Below are 24,400 nucleotides of genomic sequence, written 5' to 3'. Positions count from 1 at the left end.
GCAAGGTTATAAAAATAATGGAACTTAAAGGATGAACCTTAAAAGCATATGTTAAGGTTCTGTTTTCAGGAGAATGAAATCAATTGATTGTGCTCTAGTGTCACAGTATTTCTTAAAGTTGTTTTATTGGCTCTGTGAAGTTAACTAGACTGAACTTATAGTTTTCACTAAATGGGTTTTTTGTTTTTATAAGGTATGGGAGATTGACCCTGGGACCTCTTAAATGTGAAGCAGGCACTCAACCACTGATCTGTACCCATTCCCCTTTAGAGTTTTTTAACACATGGTCACTTAAGTGTGGTATCAGCAAGACAAAGTCATTCAGATTGGAGGAAGTTTTATGCTGCAGCCAGTTTCACATGTGCATTTTTCACCTGCAGTGAGGAACAGAACAAAGGGATGTAGGAAGAATGTGTTTACCAGGGTTTGAAGATTTGGGTATGTTGTAATCATAATGTTCAATTACATATGAAGTTTAATAGGGAGATCACTTGAATGAATCTTAGAAAAGATTCATGAAGTAGTTTTTCATATTAAAGAATTTCCTCCTAGCACACAGGAGTATACACAAGTTGTCCCTTTGTCTAGTTCAGAGGCTGAGTGGGTAGTGGTAGCAGGAAAAGGGTGTGCGTGGTAATGGTGATGGTGGAAGTGGTGCACAGAAAACTGCTAGTTTCTGGGTATTTGTGAGTATCTACATTTGCTTTGCTATTCATACTTGATGGACTAGCAATATTCCCATTCAAGACTCTAAACTGATTTGTTTGACTAGTTTTATATTAGATCATAATACGTTATTTTCTAAAAAGCTTGGGTTGTATTTTCTACATTGTTACAGTGACATTTTATAATAGCACTATATTTCAATTCTAGTGTGGTGTACCAGCTCTATTCTGAAACCTCATCTAGAATTAAACAACTAATTTCAAAAGTAATTGTTTTTTTTATTTCAATTCTATAAAGTATACAACAGGCACTCAGCAATTACAGCTGCAGAAAAAATACAGAGCAAATCAAAGCAAGTTAAGTTTATGAAAAAGTTTTTAATCTACATCAAAAGAGTGCAAGTGGTCAACGACCATTTGATGACAATTGTTGCATTCTGACTAACAAAGGACTCTTTCGTGTAGAACAAATTGTAAGAGGACAATCAAACAACCATAGCTGTAAGAATACAAAAGAACTGACCAGTTGTAAAAACATCATACAGTGAAATAAATTTGATAGATGATGCTAAAAGAAATGTCCCTTTACTCAGAAAGCCCAAACGTCTGAGTCATTGTCAAGGTCAAAAGCTCTGTCTGTTGCTGCAGGGGCACATAAAGAGGAGGGCTAACAACACACTTTCAAAGTTTAGCTTTCTAGGTCCCTTGAAAACTTGCCTCATAAATGATTTGCATATACAATAACTCAGAGAAAGCATCCTGTTTTGTTGAGTGGTGCACCAAGGTACTTTTTCATCATTGGTTTCATAACGAGGTGTGGCTAGCAGTCATTTTCCAATTTTTCTTTTGGGTTGGACTACTGTTAATGAAGTCTCTAAAATGTAGTATCTTAGAACTTGACTGCACTAGTTTTTTAAAACTGATTCAGCACAGCTTAGCAAAACAGGAATACCTGTATACAAACTGATAGTATGTCATATATTAATTTGACCTGCACATACATTTATACATTTCACAGAAATGACGCTGTATCTCATTAACAGATACACAGCTCTGGTACATTTAACAGAAATAAGAGAACAACTTCATCATTTCTGTAATTCATCAATATTATATAATAAAGGCTTATAAATTGTTAGCAGAAAGAACTGTAAAACGCAGCAAGCTAAGAAAGGACAACATTTTGAGGTGTGTTTGTCTTTGTCATGCAGCATAACACCAAATTTGTTTTTTTAATAGGATGCCATGGATTTAAGGCACTTGCAACAATGCCAGATAGCCAGGTCATGTTCTAAACTATGGGACAGATGAATAACAGTACGGTTGACGTAATTTTCAATAATACTGACAATTATGACATTAATTCAAGTCTACTTGGACCTAAAAACATTATTCATTACAAATAAAATGAAATAATAATGCTGTGAATCACTAAAAAAAGTTATATGTACCACAAAATATCACACAAAAATATCTATTTACATAAATATTTGTCTGTGGTCCTATTGTGAAATAAAACATTATGGATAATGCACAAATCACCTCTACTCTATGAAATCATTTTTAATGTCCTTGTTTCCAATATGGTAGCTGACTTTAAGTTCACCATCAGTATATTCATTTAGAAATGAAACTAGAAAAATTCAATCGTTGCTTTCATGTATTATTATACATGTGTAATTCACATGCATATTCCAGAATTCTAAGTAAAAATTATCATTTGTAAAGAATTTGATCAAAATAAATTTGTTTTAAATGCCACATCAGACTGATTTATATCTTAGGAATAAAGAAGAGACAAACATAAAAATCATTTATAGTAATTTTCCAGAAAGTATTTTCTCTAATGTGTTCAATCCATCTCAAATATTATGACGTTCCTTTCCTTGGCAGTTTTCAATTTTCCTGTGAGTCAAGACACACAGAAAGCCCTTATTTCCCATACTCGAAGCATTAACAAGAAAGTCAGTTAACAACTCAAAACAACTTGGCACTCTTATCCAGATGTTATTTAGTGTAAGAAAATAGAAAGGGGATGAAAAATTCAGAAATAAAGCAAGATGCACTTTATGAAGATGACCGTGAATTTTAGCCCTAGTGTCTTCATTAAGACAAGATTTAAATCCTTAAAATTTCATGTTGAAAATTAAATGAATGTTTTCTATTATTATTTCTTGGAAGATGGGGTTCACCTTTATTTTTTGGTGATTGCTTTAGGTGTTCTAATGCAATGCCACATGTGAAATGAACAAAGATGCAATAACAAGTGGGAGAAACAATTTATAGTTCCATTGTGCTGAATGCTACTTCTTCATTCTGGGTAGAACTTGTACATATTGGTTGTCTTAGACTTGAACCATAGTTCCAAAATGCAGACTAAGTGCTATTCTGTGGGGCTATTGTGATACTTGAAAAGTTGCAGGGGAAGATTCTTTTAACCTGATGACTAGGTAAGTTTAATATTCTAGAAAACCTTTAACATGCTTAAACCACACTATCTTTTAGCAAAAATTACTGAACCTTGACTATATTGTTTGGAATTACATTTTTTAAAAAGTCCAATTAAAAGTGATATAAAGCTTCTGAAATAGCAATCAAATCTGAATTTGGGTTGATATGTTTAATTTTATATTCTAAAATCTGTAGAAGAAAGTGGTTATCTTGAGTAGTAGACTGGTTTTGAGAAATTGTTTCTAAGGGGGGGAACTCCAATAATACACAAGAATAACAGTAACATCTTGGGATCATAGTTTACATTTAACTTTGTTTAATTAATATATGGCCTAAGTTCTTTCATTCTCCAAATGTTTCTTAGATTGTTATATTTTGATAAGATATTATATTTAAAGTGGTCTTTATTTTGAGACAAAATTCAAAATATATGCCTTCCTGGCTCTGGCATAATGATCTAATGGGACATATTTTTGCAGAAGTGTCTACAATTAATTGATTTTTTAAAATGCTATATTGGGGGGAGGGAGCAAACTTCTATTTAATATATCAGATTCACACACAGTTCCAAATTGGGATGACAGCTCGTAAATTTATGCATTTGTCTACATAGGCATGATGTTATTTGTCCAGGAAGAGCCTCCAAACTGTTCTGATACTTATGACAGCTAATAGTCAACTAGCCTGCCAACAAAGAACTCAGTTTAAATTGCTAAACTTTATATCCATATGAAAAAATCAAATCAGTGTGATATTTTCAATCTAATATTCTCTGGCGAGTAGAAAATTTCTGGATTGTAACATTCTTCTTCTCATTTAGCTGAAATTTATTTTTAAGAAATTAGGTCCCTGTTTTCCTCTGTACTGCTTTCTTACTTTCAAATGCACATAGATTCGTAATGGCTTGTACAGAAAGGTAATCAACACTCAGCCAGGTTCTTGTCTTGTTTTCTGACCTCAATTTAAGAAGTAACAGTGAAACCTAATAGCATTGACTTCTGTTTTTCTCTTCTCCTTGCACTCCCTCCTTCCTTTCCCTTTCCCCTCCCCCCCCTTTTTTTGATTCAAGCCTAAGACAAGAAGCCAGTTTAGATGAGTTTTTAATCACCTTTCTCCCTCAGCCCTAGACTACATTGTATAAATGAAATCTGACAGGAGTTTGGTTTAATAAATTTAGTGGAAATGATTGAGTCTCTGGCTACACATGTAATGATTAGAATTTGTTTTGTCTGTTCCAACACTGACGTTTACAGATGAAAGATATACATAGCACCTATATAGTTTTTATTTTTTTATTTTTTTGGATAGGTCTTAATCCTGCCCCACCCCACCCCAAGTTTTATTTTTATAAAAGGGAATATTTTAAGCCTCAGTTTGAGGGTATGTTAGGTAATAAATAAAACCAATTGGCTGCTAGTCATTTATTTCCAGGACCATCTTTAAGCACAATATTTTTTAAAAATATGAAATGGTTTTGTGAATTGCCTTTTCCACTCTATCATGCCAATTTATCAAAAAGAACAAATATCATGCATTTTTTTTTCAATCCTCTATGAAAACGCATATATACCTGCTATGAGCATTCTCAGCAGAATCCATAGCAGTTGTGCTTTTATCATATCAATTTTTAAAATCTGACAGAAAGAAAAGGTAACATTCAGTCTCGTCATCAGCACTGCTGGGAAATAAAATCATGAAACTTCTAGCACTGGTTTGACATGAGCTCTGTGACCAACAGATGTGTGGTCCTCTTTTGTACGGTATATACACCGGCTTACAGTAACAGATCCCACAACGCTCATTTGAAGAAAGGGAAGAACCCAGATACTGTACCATAGGAATCTATCGTACCCAATACATTATTCTTTGATCTTACTGATAATTCTAGCAGGTACAGACTCTTACACTAGATTGAAGTGTTTCTTACAGTCTTTCAAATTATAATCAGAGCAAAATAAGATCATTGCAACAATAGAAAACATCTCTTAACTGGTGAAAGGCTTTGCTTCAGGACCACCATGTCAACTGCTATTTTAGGTTCAAACAGAAAACGTGTGAAGAGCACTATTGTCATCTAAGCAATAAGTCCTAATGCCACTGTAGTTACTGGAGCAGCATCGATCAAAGGCATCATGGTGACCCCGAGCACTAATCTTCTCCCTTTCCCTCAGGTTTGCTGGCAGCTGTGTCTCAGAAAAAGCTGTCTTCAGCAAGGCAGAAGCAGGTAAGAGAAATACGTTAGAAGTCTATGTCCCATCCTGAGTTGTCATCAGGTGGTGGTTCATCATTGTCCTCAGGGAAACTGTCAAAATTGCTTGTGTCTGTGGGGGATGCAACCTGTAGAACAGAGAGAATGAAGGGCAAAAGGTTTTCTTGTGTCTGTTTTAGTAAAATTCCAAGCTGGGTTTTAAAAAAACATTCTTTATTCATTCCTTGTCAATGGCTATTTTTGCGTGCCTACCGTGTAGTGGTTATCATGCTTTGTATTGGGATAACAGTGGAGAGTAAAAACAGGCATGTTGCTTGCCCTCTTAGAATTTACACTCTAGTAAAGAATAAATTATGTGATTAAAACAATCCCCCAAATCTGTATATGATATAAACTTTGATGTGCATTATAAAGAAAAAAATAAAAGTGCCATGTATATATTGAGAATGATCAGGGGAAGCTTATTTGAGAAGTACTATCTCAAGCCCAATAATTGTGCAGTTCAATCAAAAGAGTATGTATAAAAGTCATAAGTAGAAAAGAACTTGATGATGGCAAGTAAACAAGAGGTGAATGTGGCAGCTACATAAGAGACAAGGAGAATGGAATGAGGTGAGGGTGCAGATATTGGCAGGAGCTAGGTTATGAAGCACCTTGTAGACCATTTTAAGGGCTCTGTGTTTATTCTAAGTATAGCAAAAAGCCATTTCTAAATCCAAGTAAAGCTATTGCAGATTCACTGGGCACAGTCCAATCTTCTGCAGAGCATCAGTAAAAGAACGAAAGAAACACAATTTAATTCTCCTCATATCTTATAATATTTAGAGCCATTTACTTTGATATATATGTTTGTATGTTTCCCATTATATATTACTATCACATAAAGGAAGACTCCTGATAAATATAAGTTAGGAGAATCGTTCCTTTTAACCTTTATTCCTCCAGTTTCTTACTCATTCTTGTTCTATTAACAAAACATCTTGAATGCAATAAATTTCTATAATTTGTATTGTTTGTGAATACATGTGAATATTAGCATAGAAAAAAATTCCAGAAATGGGGAAATGTTTCTGTACAAAGAGCAGTATTAAGGTAGTCTAGAAAGAGGAAGTATAAGAATGAATCGATCAATCATTTGAAAGTCCAGGGCACATGAGAACCAGCAAGATGGCGACGGAGTAAGGAGCTCCTAGAGTCAGTTCCTGCTACTGGGCAGTAAACAAACACCCAAGGCTCTCTGGAGCTAGCTGAAGCACCTGTTTGGGGGCTCCAGGAGGCCAGAAGAGCATCCTGCAACATCCTTGAAGGAGTGGAAGGAGGAGACTGCCCATCTGCAGAGAAGACTCGTAAGTAGAGTGCTCCACACCCCAGAGGCCGGTGTCCATCCTCAACTTGAGGCACAAGCTACCTCGGGAGCTATTTCAAGCTGGAATTGAAAGCTCACTTCCCCAAAATGGGGGAGGAAGAGACAGTTGGGCATCAATTTCAGCTACTGAGGAATAAATTCAGCAGGCTATAGTATAATCCTGAGAACAGCTAAAGTTTGAGCCTGTCCAAATCAGAAGGAGGCTGGGAGCTACCATCTTAACTCTGTGCCTGGCACAAGGGAAAGCGGGATGGACTGAAAATCCCAGTGCTGGTGGGGACTGACCTCTTTCCATCCAGATCAGATTGCAACTCTAGCCTAGGCCCCATGCCACCTCCAGCAGGGAGGAAGCTGCTGGGACCTGTGCCAGCCTCTCCAGGAGATTACCAGCCAAGCCATGGAAGCTGGTGATTGCCCTGCCCTGGCGGCATGAGCCACCCCAAGAGCTGTTCTGTGGCTGGAATTGGAAGCTCCATTTCCCAGAAACAGGAGAGGAGGAGACAGTTGGCTGCTGATTTGGCTACTGAATATAACCCTGGGAACAGCTAGGGTATGAACCAGCCTAAGTCAGAAAGAGACCAGTAGCTGCCATTTTGACTCCACCCCCAGCCTGAGGGGAAGCTGGGCTGACTGAAACTCTCACTGTTAGTAGGAACCAGTTTGTTTCACACAGATCAACCTGCAGCCCGCCTAGGCTTCAGCCCCACCTCTGGCAGGGAGTAGGCTGAGGAGCTCGGCACCAGCCTATAAAGGTAACTGCAGGTAACTTTGGCTGGCAGAGCCTAAAAATCAGAAGTCTTTACCGGGGCAACTGTGGTCTTCTTGGACCTGCACTGTATAGATAGCTGCCCACATCTGCAGCTCCATCCCTGCCCCAGACATGGGAGAAAAGGATGTGAAGCTTCATCAGTCTCTCTGGGCAACTATAGTCTAGGCCTGCACTTGGATTATTCCACACAGCTGTGACTCTGTCCCTACCCCTGGCAAAGGAGAAAGTTGGAAGAAGCTTCATTGGTCCTTGGCGCAATGAAGGCCGCTTGAGCCTCCACAGCTTACAGCACCAACTATGTGCTTGGCTCCTACTGCACAACCAGCAAGGGAGAAAGGATAGGAAGCCTTAAACTAAAGAGAAAAACTGCACCAATGATGTAAAGGACTTGTATTCAGAAAACTGCAACTCAATAAGCCCTAAATAACTGGAAGAACCATTCCATGCTCATGGATTAGAAGACTAAATTGACATTAAGATGTCAATTCGACTCAAATTGATATACAGATTTAATGCAATCCCAATAAAAATTCCATCAGCATTTAAAAAAAAAAATTGAAAACACATCATTAAATTTATTTGGAAGGGTAAGGAGTCCTGAATAGCCAGAAACATCATAAAAAGGAAAAGTGAACTCTTATCTCCAGACTTTAAATCATAATACCTATCTGCCATGGTAAAAACAGCACGATATTGGCCTAAAGACAGACACAATAGACCAATGGAACCAAATTTATGGTTCAGAAACAGACCCTCACAGGTATGGTCAAGTGATTTTGACTAGCCTGTCAAACTCACACAGCTTGAGCAGAACAATCCATTCAACAAATGGTACTGAAAGAATTGGATATCCATAGCTGAAAGAAGCAAAGAGGACCCCAATCTCATACCTTATCCAAAAATTAACTCAAAATAGATTTAAAAAAAAACTGAAAATAAAAGTAAGAAACATAAAACTTCTGGAAAAATTATTGGAAAATATCTTCAAGACCTGGTGGTAGATGGTAGATTCTTAAAGGAGATAAGAGGAGAACTGAGTGGACTATTGATGTTTACTCTATGTAGAAGTTTTAATTAGCTTTACTGTAGAAGTGTGGAAATGTATAGAGTGGATGGTAACACACAGTGAGTAACAGCGAGTTTACGCATGGGGATGTGACTGAAAATAGTAGTCTTGTTAAGTAAATGCCAATTGACAGAATGCTAGAGAATAATCTAGGAACTGGATAGCACAGTAAACCAAGAGGTGGATGAGAATTGTGGTTGATGGTACAGATGCAAGAGCATCTTTTGTTAGCTAGAGCAAATATATATCACCACTGCAGGGTGTTGGGAATGTGGAAAAGCATGGGAAAAATACGCTGGAGTGATATATGGGCTGTGGTTACTAGTAATAATATATTCTTGCATGTATGTGAAAGATGTACTGTGTTGATACTGAGGCAGTATGGAAAATGTGAGCTAAATGTACACTATGGACATGGTAACAATAAGATGATATTATTCTATCTGTAGCAAATGACACACCATGTTGTGGTGTGTTGATGGAGGGATGTTGTTTGGGAATTCTTCACAAGTGCATGATTGTTTTATAAGTTTACAACTTCTGCCATAAAAAATATATTTAAAAATAATAGTAGGGTTGGTTGGGGGAAAAACACACCAAATGTAAGATAAGGACTATGATTAGTAGTAAGATTTTGACAATATTCTTCCAAAACTTGTAACAAACATCTCATGACAATGCAAGGTGTTAGTGGAGGGTTGATGTATGGGATCCCTGTATGATGTTATGCATGTTTGCTTTTAAGTTCACAACTTTCACTATACACTTAATTGTTTATGTATATTCATATATAAATGATATAAAGATAATAATAATAGCATTGGTTGGGGGAAAAGTACTTTATTTAGTAGCAATATTTTGACAATGCTCTTTAATCATTAGTTAAAAAAGTTTAACAACAATGCAAGTTATTGATTGTAGGGTGAGTTATGAGAATCCTGTATGATGTTATATATGTTTGTTTTGTAAGTTCACAACTATTATTATACACTTATAATTTATGAATGAGTGATATACTTCAATAAATTAAAAAAAAAAAGTCCAGGGCACAATACAGTCCTCACCCTCTTAATTAGGCTGCAGCATAGTTTATTAAATAGATGCAGTACTGGATAAAATATGTGTATTCAGTTGAAATCCACTTCCAGTTAATACAATATGAACACTTAGTCTACTTAGCAGACTGGCTCTTTAACACAAAACCTGTTTTACAAATGGAAAGTTAAAAAAAGACAGTTCTTTTCTTTTAGAAATTGATGAAAGCCTGAGAGGATGAAATTGTGCTTGGGAGTGCTTCAAAGTAATGGGGATAGGGGGAGAATGGGGAAGTATGTGGGAGCATAAATGAAAAGGCATTGGCCAGGAATTCATAATTATTTAAACTAGAGCTAGAAATCTGTTTCCGTCTACATTTGTATATCTTTAAACTTTTCCAAAATATTTGTCAACTTTTGTTCATGAACATGATAAGCCTATGTTAAAACAAGAATAGGTAATAAAAGTACAGATTAAATGCAAATGCAGTAACCATCCCTAACTTATCTATTTTTAAGCTTGGATTTCAATATATATTATTACCTTACTGTGGTACCTCTTCTATAGTTTATTGAATCTGATGATGGGATGAAACTTTAAAAATAGCAGATCTGTGCTGACTGACATAAACACCATCAAGCCTGTCGCATAATTATAAACCTTCGGAAAGTCTACTTACACTTGGTATTATAGGAGGTGTCAAGGTGCCTTTTCTTAAGCCTTCCCAATTAAAGCCCTCAAACCATCTAGGAAAGGACAAAACACAGGCAGTTAAAGGTATTTTACTCAGCTAAAACTTTCTTATTGCAATATACATGACCAATGGAAAGTGGTTAGGCAAGCATTTTCAGTGCAACAAAAGTATTTGCTATTTAATTGCAGATATTTTTCAATGATCTTATTTTATGAAATATACATTTGAAAATGTCTAATTGTCAAGATTTTAAGTACCAACTAGAAAGCAACTCTCTTTTATTCTAGTAATTTCAGTCATAGTAATTTCTAGTAATTTCAGTCATAATGCCTGTATAACGTTGTTCCTACACTATCATTTTAATTTAATAAATATCTTAATGTGCTTGGCTCTGTGCCTTACAGGAAATTTTAAGGAGGTAGGGCATGGAAAGATCTTTCCATCTTTGCCACTGAATCAGTGGGTAAGCTCAGCTAATTAACCTTTTTACATAGCTGTATTAAACTCTGCATTTCCCATTGTCTTCCTTTTTTATTTTTTAATAGATGGAAGGTATTTCACTTACAGTTTTTCTGTGAAAATGAGTACCAAATAACAATAACTTTTTTTTCTTTGAAAGGTTTTACCATTAGCAAATGCTTTTTCCACATTCTTAGCAGGCCTTTCCATCTTTTAGATAATTTTAGGTATCTCTGTAAATAGGGTACTTTGGGAACATATAGTTCCCTTGGCTGTTACACAAACAGATTAAAGGGGGAAAACCAAAGTGAGCTTGTTTTCATTCTAGAACTTCCAGTCAACATTGGTAGGGAAGGTCTGATATTTAAGAAGCTGCCCTTGATTTTATAAAAGAGTACATTTTCCTCCCCAACCCCATCATATCATCTAGTCAGGAAAAGGTTTGAAAAACTCTATTTGGATTTAGCCTAGGAAATGAGGCCTTATAAGGTAGAGGATTTTTGTTTTTAAATTCTGATAGAGAATGGAATTCCAGAATAAAAGACATATTTTGTATATGTTGGGAGAAGTTTAATTCATAATTCAATGAATTTATTTGGAATGCCATAGATTCAGGCATTTCTAATGAAACTCTGGACCACAACTGGAAAGGTATTTAAAAGGCTAACTAGCTTACACTTGCACTTTGGATATTCCTATAAGCTAACTGTATCAGTTATGGAGTCACTAACTTGTACTTTCAAAAACAACACCTTGGGGAGATGCTTCCCAGGTTTTCTGAACTCTCTCTCAAAACTAAAGATAGAAGGAAAGAACACTTACTTGTGCTTTTGAATGTCTTTCACTCCATTTTTCAAATTCCCTAATCTTTCTGATGGATTGTCCCTATAAATAAAAGAATAGATAAGGAATCCAATATTTTCATATATTGACCCTTTTAAAAATATGGTTAATTAAGAAAAACAAAAAAAATAAAAATAATTTTAAAAAATTGAAGAAAAAGGATATTGTTGAAATCCTTACCTGCATAGTTTTTTAATTAAATTAGCAGCATTTTTGGCAATCTTCTTTGGAAATTCTATCATGTCAATCCCCCGCAAAATGATGTTATAGGTTTTCATAGGATCTGGGCCTGAGAAAGGTGGACTGTATGAATGAGAGACATGAAAAGAGATTTTACTTTTATTTATTTATTTTAAAGATTTTTTTAAAAAATTTATTTCTCTCCCCTTCTCGCCTCCCCCCAATTGTCTACTCTCTGTGTCCTTTCGCTGTGTGTTCTTCTGTGTCCACTTGTATTCTTGTCAGCAGCACCCAGAATCTGTGTCTCTCTTTGTTGTGTCATCTTGCTGCATCAGCTCTCCATATGTGGCGGTGCCACTCCTGGGCAGGCTGCACTTTTTTCACACTGCATGGCTCTCCTTATGGGGCGCACTCCTTGTGTGTGGGGCTCCCCTTTGCAGGGACATCCCTGCATGGGCCAGCACTCCTTGCGCACATCAGCACTGCGCATGGGCCAGCTCCACATGGGTCAGGAGGCCCTGGGTTTGAACCTTGGACCTCCCATGTGGTAGGCGGATGCTCTATCTGTTGAGCCAAATCTGCTTCCTTACTTTTATTTTTAAATAATAAAACTTATATTATTATAAACTCCAAAAATTGACATTAATTTTCACTGTAGGACTTATATTAGTAGTGGTAAATGGATGAAACCAGATTAATATAGTACTAACTCCATGAGGAAATCCTTAGTTATTCACTTAGCAAAACCATGAAATAGATAAATTTTGTCTGCTGTGCCCTTCCTTTCTCTTTAGTAGAGGTGCCTTGCCCCTTTCACCTTCTTGCTGTCCTTGGTCATTCAAGATGTGAGTTCCTGTCACTTTGGTCCTTTGTTCCATTTATTGACTCACTGATTACACTTGGGATGAAGTACAAAATTCTCAGGATAGGCTACAAGGACATCAGAGATATCAAAGATGGAGCCTATCTCCTGTCATCACCACTTTCACTCACTGGGTTCTGGTCCAACAGTCTTTGGTCTGTTTCTCTAAAATATCAAGTTCTTTCCCACCTGAGGGTGTTGTTTATTTTACCTGGAATGTTCTTCTTCCCATGTTTTAGCTGGCTAATGCCACATTTATTAAGTCTCTGCTTGAATCTTATGTTGTTTCCTCAGAAAGGCTCACTCGGATCAACATAATATAACCAATCATATAACTCCTATCAACCAATCATAATCCAATAATCATATCTAATACTCTAAACTTTAATCTATATTAGAGTTCCCTGTCATAATTTCATAGTATCCATTGATTATACCTTGTAATTACCTCTTCATTTGTGTGGTCATTTGTTTTACTTCTGTCTCCCCTTCCAAACTGTTTTGTTTTCTGCCAGTATTCCCAGTCTAGAGTGCCTAGTACATTGTAGATGGTTAATAAATATTTTTTGAATTAATGATTTTAAAGAATAGTTCTCCTTTCCTTTTTGCCCTGTTTATCAGTCCTCAGTAATCACCTAATACACGACATCCTCTTTGCTAGCATGAATATAATACTTGAGCCTTCCTGAGCCAGATAGTTGATCTTTTTACATATCTGTCCTAAGCATGGATTTGTGCCATGCCCAGAAAATATAGAAATGATTAAAATCAGATCCTTCCATCAAATTCCTTGCAGTTGAGAGGGGAAATTATGATATACCATGACAAATGATTTCTTTAATTTATTTTCTTAATACAGGGTTTGTGTCTTTTTGAGGAAGAAATCATATAGCCTATTTTTCCCCCATCATGTTCTTTAATAGTAGTTCTAAGTGCTTCTTTTCACCCAGCAGGATAAAATCATTGTGTTACTTAAAACAGAGAGTAGAAGATTTGTTTGAGCTGAAGACTGTGATGGTATTTGACTTGAGCTTTTCTCTATTTCCTGTGACAAGTACTTTTTATTTCCTTTAATATGTTATTTGCTAGTAACTGCTTTCCAATTTTAAATCACTTTTCAAATCCATAAACATGTAATTCTATTAGTATTCTCTTAGAATTTTAAATTTTCCTCTTTACGTGATGTTATAATTGAATATTCTCTTTACTCTCTAAATTGTTTTGCCAGTTTTAACTTTTACATTAAAAATGAGGAAGAACCACATCTTAAATTTGTAGATTTCCTTTTTGCAACCAATATGCTTCAAGTATAAAGAATATTTAATATTTTTCTAATTTATATTTTTATTTTCTGTCCATCCACTATCTTAAAAATTATTTATTATAGAATTACTTTTGTGGTTTTTATAAGTGATACATACTCAGTATAAGATATTCATACAGTAAATAAAACATAAAATTACTTAGAAGTAAAAATCATCCAACATTCTAAAGTTAATTATGATAACAATAACTTGAACATAATTTCACACATTTTCCTATGTAGATGGTGAGACACAGGATTATACTAGCTTTTTAAAATAAATCATTCAATTTAATTTTACTCAGAGTTAACCAGAAGAATGAAACTAAAAGAACTGCTAAATTTCAAATATACATTTTTTCACCAATAATATATGAAAACTCTGTTAGGTCACTGTTAATTTATTTGATATTAACATAGAAGTTTCAAGAGAAGTAATAATGTAAAATGCCCACAAAATCAAAGCACAATTATTCCTGGCAATGGTAATGGTAGCAGTAGCTGCTAACAGTTATGGAGTTCTTGCTAGGAACCTGACACATATTCACGAATCCTCACAAATAACCCTGAGACTAAGGGTCATCCTCTTGTTTTCACTTTAGCTTTACTCTAGAATTACAAAATTCTTTTGCACCGAGCTCATAATTGTTCCTTTCGTATGACTCCTACTTGTCGCCCAACCCTATTTCAGTTTCCTCTCAGCTTCCTAGACCTGAATTATTTCAGTAATCTTGAAACTAATCTCCCCATCTCTCCACCATTTCACCCAGTACACATTACTGCCACTTGTGTTCCTTAAATAAGACGATATATTTCACTTCTTCTCTGGGTGGAGTCCAAACACTGAAGTACAGCAACCATGACCCTTGAATGACGGTGCTTATCAATCTCCCATTATTTTCTTGCATGAATGTTCCCCATGTCTATGCCCACTACTGACCCTCTGTTTTAAGTCATGCATCCCTGCCTGCAATGTCCTTACTCTTGTTCTCTACTTCTAAGTCCTGTCCTTCCTTTAAGACTCAACTGCCCTCTTATCTTCTTTAAAAGCCTCCCTGCACAATTCAGTCCTCTTGTGTATGCTGTATGTCATAATGACTAAACTCAAATGAGCACACATCATGGTGGTGCATTAGTTTTCTTTTAGTATTGGTCCTTGAGCAGCTAAGAGTCTGTCTTAAACCTCGTAGTACCCAGGGTGCCCTATTTGGTTGTTGCTGGTTTTGATGTTACTACACAAAAGAGGCACAAAGCATTCACATTTCATTTACATAGGATGACTGCTAACAGATCCTTCTTGTATAGAAGAATGACCCTAGGTATTTTTATATGACCATCATCTCCCTTACTTCATTGCTGGCTAAAGAACTAGGCCCAAAGGTCACACAGAAAGAAACCAGATCATTTCACAATTGACAGATGTACAAAGAACGGGCACTAATGAGACCAAAAGATGTTGAGTTGGTTGCCTTATCTGATCCATTTTAGACCTGACTTTATGAATTCCTGATCATTTGCATAACAAATTAAAGTATGGTACTGAGATATGATGAAAAGTACTTTAAGATGGTCTAATCAGAGCAACAAAGGCAGAAATGTGTAGTTGTTTGCTAGTCTATTTTATTAGAAGTTTCTTAATAATATCCATACCTGCCAGTCAGAAGTTCATACATTAGGATTCCCAGTGACCAATAGTCAGCTGAAATGTCATGACCTTTATTCAGAATGATCTCTGGGGCTACATACTCTGGAGTCCCACAAAAAGTCCATGTTTTCTTTCCAAATCCTATTTTCTTTGCGAAGCCAAAATCAACCTTGCAAAAGAAAAACCCAAGATATTTCAAACCACTTACGATTAAGCTTAAAAACAATAAGTCACTTTGCTGAAGCACACTGATTAATAATTTAAGAAAAAATAGATGTGTGTAATTATAGTCCTCTTCTGAAGGGAAGCATTTATATTGCAAGCAAGCACAGCCTTTTTGACCAAACTCAAATTTAATGGGAAATGTTGCAACCTCTACATAGGATAGAATTCAAAAAATTACAAATAAGTATGGTTGCCTTTCTTTCTGGAAAGACTTTTCAGTTTTCCTTCTTTTATGCCAGTGGAGTGTAGAGCACAAAGAATTTCTCCTTTATTAAAAAAGATGTAAAGACTAGAAGGGCCTACTTATCACTCCCAGAATATAAATGATTTTGCTGTATTTATGAAGCTGACGATTGGTTTAATATTAATTATTTGAGAAGCCCCTTAATCATCAAAGAATGTAAATTACAAAGATATGGGATCAAAGGCTCTGCTCTTGGTAAACAGAAACAGAGAAAAAGTGAAAATGTATCCTTCATTTAGTAGAAATCTTTTGAAGGAGATGCCTCAAATGCAGAAATTTTTTTTCTAAAACAATTTGGTTAGGAATATTAATAATTAACTGATTTGATTTTTCTAAAAATCATGAGCTGTCCAAATTTAAAAAAAACAAAATGAGACTCTGACAGATCCATTTTGTTCATTTTTAATAAGAAAACTTCCCTTCCATAGTAAACCTTTAGCACTCTTACCAACAGATAATAATAATAAAAATAATATTAACATAGTCTGGGAAATCTGCAGTCTATTTTTTCCATTACTATTATTCTTAAATGTAAAATACTGAAATGATGCATGGTTATCTATAATATAAATACCACTCCCTTTGAAAAGTAGAGGTTCACTAGACAGATAATTTCTATGAGGTTCTTCTAGGTCTATGAACGTATGCCAGCAAGTATGAGCCCACTAAAATATGTTTTGGCAAGGTATTACTAATTCAAACCCAGCCAATTTAATATCTTATAACTTTTGCATAGTCTGGAAGAATAGTCTGGAAGAATAGTTGACTGAAAATGTAATACTAAAACCTGTTTTTAAGGAAAGTCTTAATATTGAAATGGAAAACTAAGATTTTAATGTTAGCAAACTGAACATAGCTTTATAAACCAATATTTTAAAACCATAAGGCATAAACCATTTGTAGACAACACTTACCAGTTTGGCATAACCTCGATGATCTAGGATGAGATTTTCTGGCTTGAGGTCCCTGTAAATGATTCCTTTGGAATGCAGATAGGCAAATGCTTCTACCACACATGCTGTATAAAATCTGGTTGTAGAATCTTCAAATGAACCTCTGAAATACAGAATATGGAATGAAAGTGTATACGACATTAGATTTTCTAGTAGAGGGTTTTTTGTTTTTTTTTTCTCACTTCACTTTTATATTCCTGCAGCAAAATTTAACCCCAAGACCAATACCCTCCTTGCCATTGCAGTAGGAAATGCACCACACTACTGAAGGATGTTGTTAATGTGGGAAAGTGTGGGAGGGAGGGAATCCCTTATATTTTAATGTAACATTCATATAATCTAATCTAAAGCTTCTTTAAAAGTAAAAAAAATTAATTATTAAAAAAAATTTTAGAATCAAGTCAGTGATTTCTCTGACTTTTGGGCAGAATATTTAAATCTAACTTCCTGAAAGAATTGAAGAGTCCAACAACACAGTACATTTCTTATATGTCATGGCTTCCTTTCACCAGCCCAAGAACAATCTAATAAGGCAGAGTTACAGAGGGGGGCAGGAGAAGTTTTATGGGTTTCATCATAATTATTCTTTGAGGGCTTGGCTTTGAATCTTTCTAAATAATATATATTTCATGAGTATGTGAATACAAGTCAATGTTTTCAAAGAACCACTTTGGAAAAGAATTGTGATGCTAACGATGCAATCATATTGCAAGCTATGTATCCTTCTGTCTATAAGACAAATAACATCTCCTACACTCCTGTCTCCATATTAGTAGGAAAAGATGAAACTAATAAGCATTTGGAAGTGAATGTTTTAACTTGATTACAATAGTTAGCAAAGAAGCTCTCTTTTTCTATGTCTATCATTCATCTATACATATTTTATGAAATAACAATAAAGGAAAAATTTGTCATCAAAGGTTAACTTTTTTAGTTCAAGGGCAGAATCTTTATATTTTAAATGCTTTTTCATGGAATTTCTTAAAATGATAAACTACATTCTTCTTTCCCAAATAGTAAACATAACTTAATTATTTCATAATAATTCAGGAACATTAATGTGAACACCAGCATTTGAGGTGGCCAAGTTATGAGAGACAAACGCACAAGCTGTTTTAGCTACTGTGCAATGGAGGATAGCCCCAGAAACTTTCTCTCATGAGACTCCCTGATCCACTTAGCATTTTTTTTTACTCTTTCCTCTTTCCTCTCCTCTCTTTTCTTCTTTTCTTGCCATTTATCATTTTGATAGCATTTGTTCCTTTTTCAAAATTGAGAAGTACACCTCAAAAAATTAAAGAATGGAATATAGCTAATACAGCTGTTTTTTTTTTTGTTTTTTTTTTTTTTACAAAATTCATCAGTTAATCCAAGGCTAAAGCTAAGCAGTCAAGCAGTCCCCTTGTAGGTCATTTTCAGAAACAGGTAGTTTCTTCCAGGAAGTACAGCCTTCATTTCATTATTAATATACCCTGAGATTTCTGACTGACCTTATTAGCTCTCCCAAAAGAAATGAAATACAGTCCTTTATGGGATGATGATACCTAGTCCTCTAGGTACTTGATGTTAACTGTAATTACTAAATTTCTAGTAACTCTCTTCAACATGGAATGGAACAATTGTGAATTTATAAGGACAAAGATAAACATTTTTTTTAAAAAAGAATGCCATCCATAAAAGGAATGGATTATATACTTTTTTGTTGCAATTTTTCTTTGGCTTGGAGCTATCCTTGGAAGACTTAAAACTATTTAACCTTGTATATTTGGAGAAGAGTTGAGTTTAGAATAGCGCTTTGAAGGTCTCTTTTTCTTTGCCCTTAATTAAACTAGGAAAAGTATGTTTGTCTATCAAGAACAACATATTTCTTTTAATTGGAGAGATTATTTACCTTAAGTAAGAATCCTTACATATATAATTAACATATAGCTTTAACCACATTGAGTACTGTATATGATTCAATCCCTTCTCAATGGAGAGCTGGTAAAGCAAAAAAACAAACAAAAACAACAACAACACAAAAACAAACTAAAAAAACGTGGCATACAGCCTTGCCTTGTTTTGTATTTCATGCTGTGTTTAATCAGCCAATTGATTACAAGTGGGCCTTTTTGTTAGAAGAGATTTTCTCTGTGGTTGTGTTTTGGATAACAGTTCTCTTTTTCTTAATACTCGATTGTTAATAGAACCAAATGGACAAATGTATTGTTGATGTTGTCATGAGAATTATCATTCCCGTAAGGGATAAATTTTACATCCTAGAGGGTATATTTATCTTTCTCACCATTAGTAGGAAGATGGGGAAAAATCCTAATACAAACTCAAATTCATCAGAGGGGCCTAGAGGTTAAGTATATGGATTCTGAAGCAAAAGAACCCTGGGTTCATATCCAGCTGCACTTACTATTTGACCTTGAGCAATTTGCTATACCTCTCTGAACATCGATGTTCTCAGTGCAAAATGGGGTTAATAATAACTTTCTCATATAAGGTTGTTGTAAGGAATCAAAGAATTGATATGTGTACTTAGACTAAGTGCTTGGCATATAGCTGGTATCAATGAATAGTACCAGTTATACTCAATCACTAAAAAACACTTTCTAAACCAGTTTGTCTTAATCTGGGAGAATTGATTGATATAATATAGAACAGATCTGCAGCTTCATGCAGGTGGGGAGTTTACAAAACTAATTAATCTGTTATTGCAGTGTTTCCTGCCCCTCGCTGTCAAGGCTAGCTGCCCTAAGGCAGCTCTGAGGAGTCCTGTTAATCTCTGCTCTTTTCACTTTCCCCATGCTTCTCACAAATGGAAGGCAGAAATTACCCTTTTATCACCTGCCAACAAAACTCTCCTTTCCTTCATTAAGTAGTTAACTGACCAAGAATCATACATCTTAGAGTCTTCAGTTCTTGACAGCTCTGTTTATTTGTTTCGAGATTTCTCTTGCCCTGAGCCACATTAGAATTTGGAGATTTCTAGAAAGCTGGTTTCCATTCCTTCAGCAGATCTATACTGAGTATCTGCTATGCCTAAATGCATGTGAAACTGATTTAAAAAATTAAGTGAAAACCTCGCCTCAAATCTGCTTCTATCAGTGCAATACATACACACAAAATGTTTACCAGTGATGTTCTTTTTCATCACTAAACATTTGATGGAGGTAATTTATGAATTTTACACTCCACTGTCTTGAAAGTAGTCACAAAGCATAGACTTAGGGTTTCTCAAATGAAAAAATTACTATTAGAATTGGAAATGACAGTCTAAATTTGATCTTAAACAGAAATGAAACCTTGCTTTATCAACAGTTTAGAGAATTTGTTAAAAAAATAAATGATTTGCCCTATATAGCACTTTGAAATAATAAATTATTCCTTGATAGCTGTGTGTCATTTCAGTAGAACAAGTAAGAGATGGGCTTTTAAACTTTTTGGGAATGGGTAGTTGTTTAGCTAGATGGTAGCAGATAACATTTTAATAGAAACTTAGGGGCTTACATGTACTTATTGATAACCTCAAAATTTAATCACACACACAAATTTAATCACAATGTCTAATCAACTTGCCAGGAACTGAGTCCTGAAATGGCAAAATGTAACAAAGAAAAAACATCACTTCTCCCAAAATAAATTCATTCATTTTATCAACTAGACACAACAATCATTAGTGAGAGTATAAGCATGAAATATGTTGCAACCTGTGCAGATTTATTTCCAGTTGTAAAGTTAGGGAAACTAAATTATTTTTCAAAAAAGATTCATTTCCTTTGAATCACCTTGGATATGTACCATCTATTAGGTCATCTAAGGTGGAATTTAAATAATCAACCCCCCCCCACCCCAAATAGATGACATCAAGCCACTTTCTGGCTTATAAATACACCTAGAAAGACAAGTGACAAGGAAATGAGATGCATGATTGAAAATTATAGTTTTTAAAATAATCAAAGACTTTTAGTAGAATTAACATATATATTAAATAATCTGCATTATGTAAAAGGTTGAAATATTAAATTTTATCAGATTGGAATATGCATTAAATAATGCACCTATAAATGATAATGTATTATATATTATACCACATACTAATATATACACTAATATATACTCTATCATATTAATATCTTACATTTTTAAGGACATTGCAAGGGTTGCCAATTCTTTAAGTGTTATGAAGGAAGTATGAATAAGATATAATTTGTACCACCCTATTCCAATGTGAAGACAAAAGTCACATACTTGAAAATAAAACATGACAGCTAGTAAACACTAAACCAGTGAAATAATAGCAAGACCTAACCATCTCAGTGCTATTGGTCATGTCTCAACGATAAGAAAATATTGACTTGTCCTCAAATCTGTTTGCATGTGGATGTATCATTTTAATTCCTACTTTTTTCACAACACGTGAAGACCTGCTCTGGGTCCTTTCCTATGCAATGAGAAGAAAGAGCAGGAAAGGCAGGAAGTGGCCAGCTCTGCTAGGAGGTGAGGAGAAGGATGTCTGGGTTGCTATCAGCCACTTCCTGCTTTAAATTCCTGAGGCTCAGAGGTGTAACCATGTTAGTAAAGAATAAGGTCACACAAGCCTTTCTTCAAATCAACCCGTATAGTTTCTTCTATGCTTTCAGAATAGCTTCTCCCTTCCTGCTGCTTTCTTCAGACACAAGAGGGAAATTGAACAAAGTGGTTTGTTTGGAGTCTGGATATTTTCTAATTTTCTATATTTAACAATATACTTTCCTCTTTCCTTTAGCATTTTTTCGTTTCTTACTAACAATCTTTAAAATTCTCATTCTCAATTTAAACAAATAGCAAGAAAGCTAATCAGTGATGATATTAATCTCCAAAACTACACTTTTCTCTCAGCAATGTCTTGAACAGGAAAAACAAAACAAAATAGTGACTTAGAGTAAAAGGAATAAGGCTATATGCATATATAAAAAGAACACTGGCGGGGGAAGATGATTTTTATATATAATCGTTCTATTGCTTTTAACGTTGAGACTTCAGTGAATACTTTGTTCTTTAGGAAGCATCAGATGCCTGATATTGCTCCAAATCATGCTTCCTGATGGAGTATTAAGTATATTGGAGGGACTGAGTATCCCCAAAACTCAAGTATGATAGGAAGGAGGAAAAAGTGAATCATTAAAAAGCAGCCTAGGGGTGCATAGAGTGTCCGCCTACCACATAGGAGGTCCAGGTTCAAACCCATGGCCTGCTGGTCCTTGTGGTGAGCTGGCCCATGTGCAGTGCTGCCGTGTACAAGGAGTGCCGTGCCACTCCCCTCCGTAGGGGAGCCCCATGTGCATGGAGTGCGCCCCGCAAAGACAGCTGCCCCACGTGCAAAGCGCAACCCACCCAGGAGTGGCACTGCACACATGGAGAGCTGATGCAGCAAGATGATGCAACAACAACAAAAAAGAGACATAGATTCCCGTGCCTTCTGATGAGAATGCAAGCGGACACAGAAGAACACATAGCAAATAGACACAAGAGAGCAAACAATAGGGCAGGGGGGGCGAGAAAGGGGAGAGAAATAAATAAAAATTTTTAAATATTAGAAAAAGCAGCCTGGTATAGAGGTAGAGAAATGACTACTGTTCATACATTCATTCCATCTACTCTTCTCAAGGTAAATTCTTCTCAATAGCAAGCCTTCTGCCTTGACAAGATCAAAATACATCTCACTCAGAAGGCTTGCCCAGCATTTATGAACAAGCAAAATATAAAATCCAATTAAATAGGGAAAATATGAAATAAAAAGTATTTTCTTTAAAAAAATCAGTTGAAAATTGATGCCTGTTCACATCTGATGCCTCAGGAGTAGACTTAAGTTTGGCTTTTACCATTATTATTATTATTACTACTGTTGTGGTACTGGTAAGACAAGTTAATTAACGTAAGTTGACAAAAACTACAGGGATATAGCTGGTCTTAATACAGCCTGTGCATAAATTCAAGCTCTATAGGCTTTGGATATTCAGGGAGGATGCAAGCCAAATGTGTCAAGCTTACCTGGAATATGGGGGGTTTGTGCTAAAAGCTTACCTGGAATGTTGGGGTTTTGTGTTAACTCAAGCTTACCTGGAATGTGGGGGGTATGTGTTAAATCAAGCTTACCTGGAGGAAATAACTCATCTAATACTCAGGTAAAATACTTGAAGAAACTAACAAAAAGTCCTTTTGTATACAAGTACCACTTGACTCCCCACTGTTATATCCTCTGTATAAAAGGAACCCCAAAATTCTATCTGGTGCTCAGTTTTTAGCAAGACAAAAGTCCGCCACATCTGGCTGGTGGTAATAAAACTTCCTTCTCAGAATTCTCATGTCCTGGCCTTCAATACCGTGTACACCCGTCTTCTCTCTGCTACTACAGTCTCTGTGTGTATGTGGGTCTGTGTGTGTTTAAATTGCTTTCATGTTTATTTTTATAAACATATTTATTTCCATTTATATATCTCCTACTGTTCTAATTCAAATAAAGCAGAGAGAGTTTTTAAATAAATCATTACAATGAATAGTCAGTTTCGAAAATACAGGGGAAGCGGACGTGGCTCAACTGATTGAGCATCCGTCTACCATATGGAGGGTCCAGGATTCGATCCCCAGGGCCTCCTGACCTGTGTGGTAAAGCTGGCCCACATGTAGTGCTGCCATATGCCATGACTGCCGTGCCACACAAGGGCACCCTAGCGTAGGGGTGCCCCATGCACAAGGAACGTACCCTGCAAGGACAGACACCCTGCATGAAAGAAGAGATGCAGTTTCCCAATGCTGTCAAACACAGAAGAGCAGACAATGAGGGGGAAGGGGAGAGAAATAAATAAAATAAATCTTTTTAAAAAAAGTTTAAAAAACAAAACAAAACAAAAAAATAATACAGTAGGGTAGAGCAGATGTCAACTCACAAACCCTAATATATCTTAGTTCAATAGCCTGTAGGTTGAAAAGGGACCACATGTGTTTTGTTTAGCACTGTCTCCCTAGTTTCTAACAACCATGCCTGGCATATAATCTGTACTCAAATACTAACAATAATTCAATGTAATAGTATACTATGATATAACAGTTTATTACAGATATTAAGCCTGTCTCCTAATTTTCACATTGTATGCTATTTATCTTAAATTTCAGAAATGAAATAAAGCATTAATGTAATAGGATATAATATGGTAACAAGAAATCCATTTAACATAAATAAGGCAATGGGAATAAAAAAGCCACAAAAGGTCATGCTGTCCAAAGATATAAAGAACATTAGGAATGAGAATTTAAATTAATAGCATACAGAGAGCCACTTGTTTCATCCTAAGCTATCTACAACGTAACAAATTGCCAGAAATAACTTGATTCTCAGAGAACATCATGGCTACCTATAGCCAAGTGTCAAAAAGAAGTTACCCAGTGGGAAATGGACTTGGC

General features: G+C 35.5%; 1 protein-coding gene across 2 annotated transcripts in view; it reads right to left on the bottom strand.

The window, feature by feature from the left end:
• Nucleotides 1–923: 923 nt before the first annotated feature.
• The window catches only part of PRKG1 (protein kinase cGMP-dependent 1), a 1,391,770-nt gene continuing 1,368,293 nt past the window's right edge, over nucleotides 924–24,400 (bottom strand). For both annotated transcript variants that reach the window (XM_058298873.2, XM_058298872.1), the window contains exons 13-18: nucleotides 16,931–17,072; nucleotides 15,553–15,716; nucleotides 11,738–11,860; nucleotides 11,537–11,599; nucleotides 10,241–10,307; nucleotides 924–5,453 (exon numbers count right to left, since the gene is read on the bottom strand). In XM_058298873.2, coding sequence (XP_058154856.1) covers nucleotides 5,355–5,453; nucleotides 10,241–10,307; nucleotides 11,537–11,599; nucleotides 11,738–11,860; nucleotides 15,553–15,716; nucleotides 16,931–17,072 — 658 coding nt within the window. In that variant the 3' untranslated portion in view covers nucleotides 924–5,354. The remainder of the gene's footprint in view (nucleotides 5,454–10,240; nucleotides 10,308–11,536; nucleotides 11,600–11,737; nucleotides 11,861–15,552; nucleotides 15,717–16,930; nucleotides 17,073–24,400) is intronic.

Source organism: Dasypus novemcinctus, chromosome 6 (genome assembly GCF_030445035.2).
Source record: "Dasypus novemcinctus isolate mDasNov1 chromosome 6, mDasNov1.1.hap2, whole genome shotgun sequence".
NCBI classification, from domain to species: Eukaryota; Metazoa; Chordata; class Mammalia; order Cingulata; family Dasypodidae; genus Dasypus; species Dasypus novemcinctus.
The sequence above is the reverse complement of the archived record's forward strand: the minus strand, read 5'-3'. Positions and strand labels throughout refer to the sequence as shown.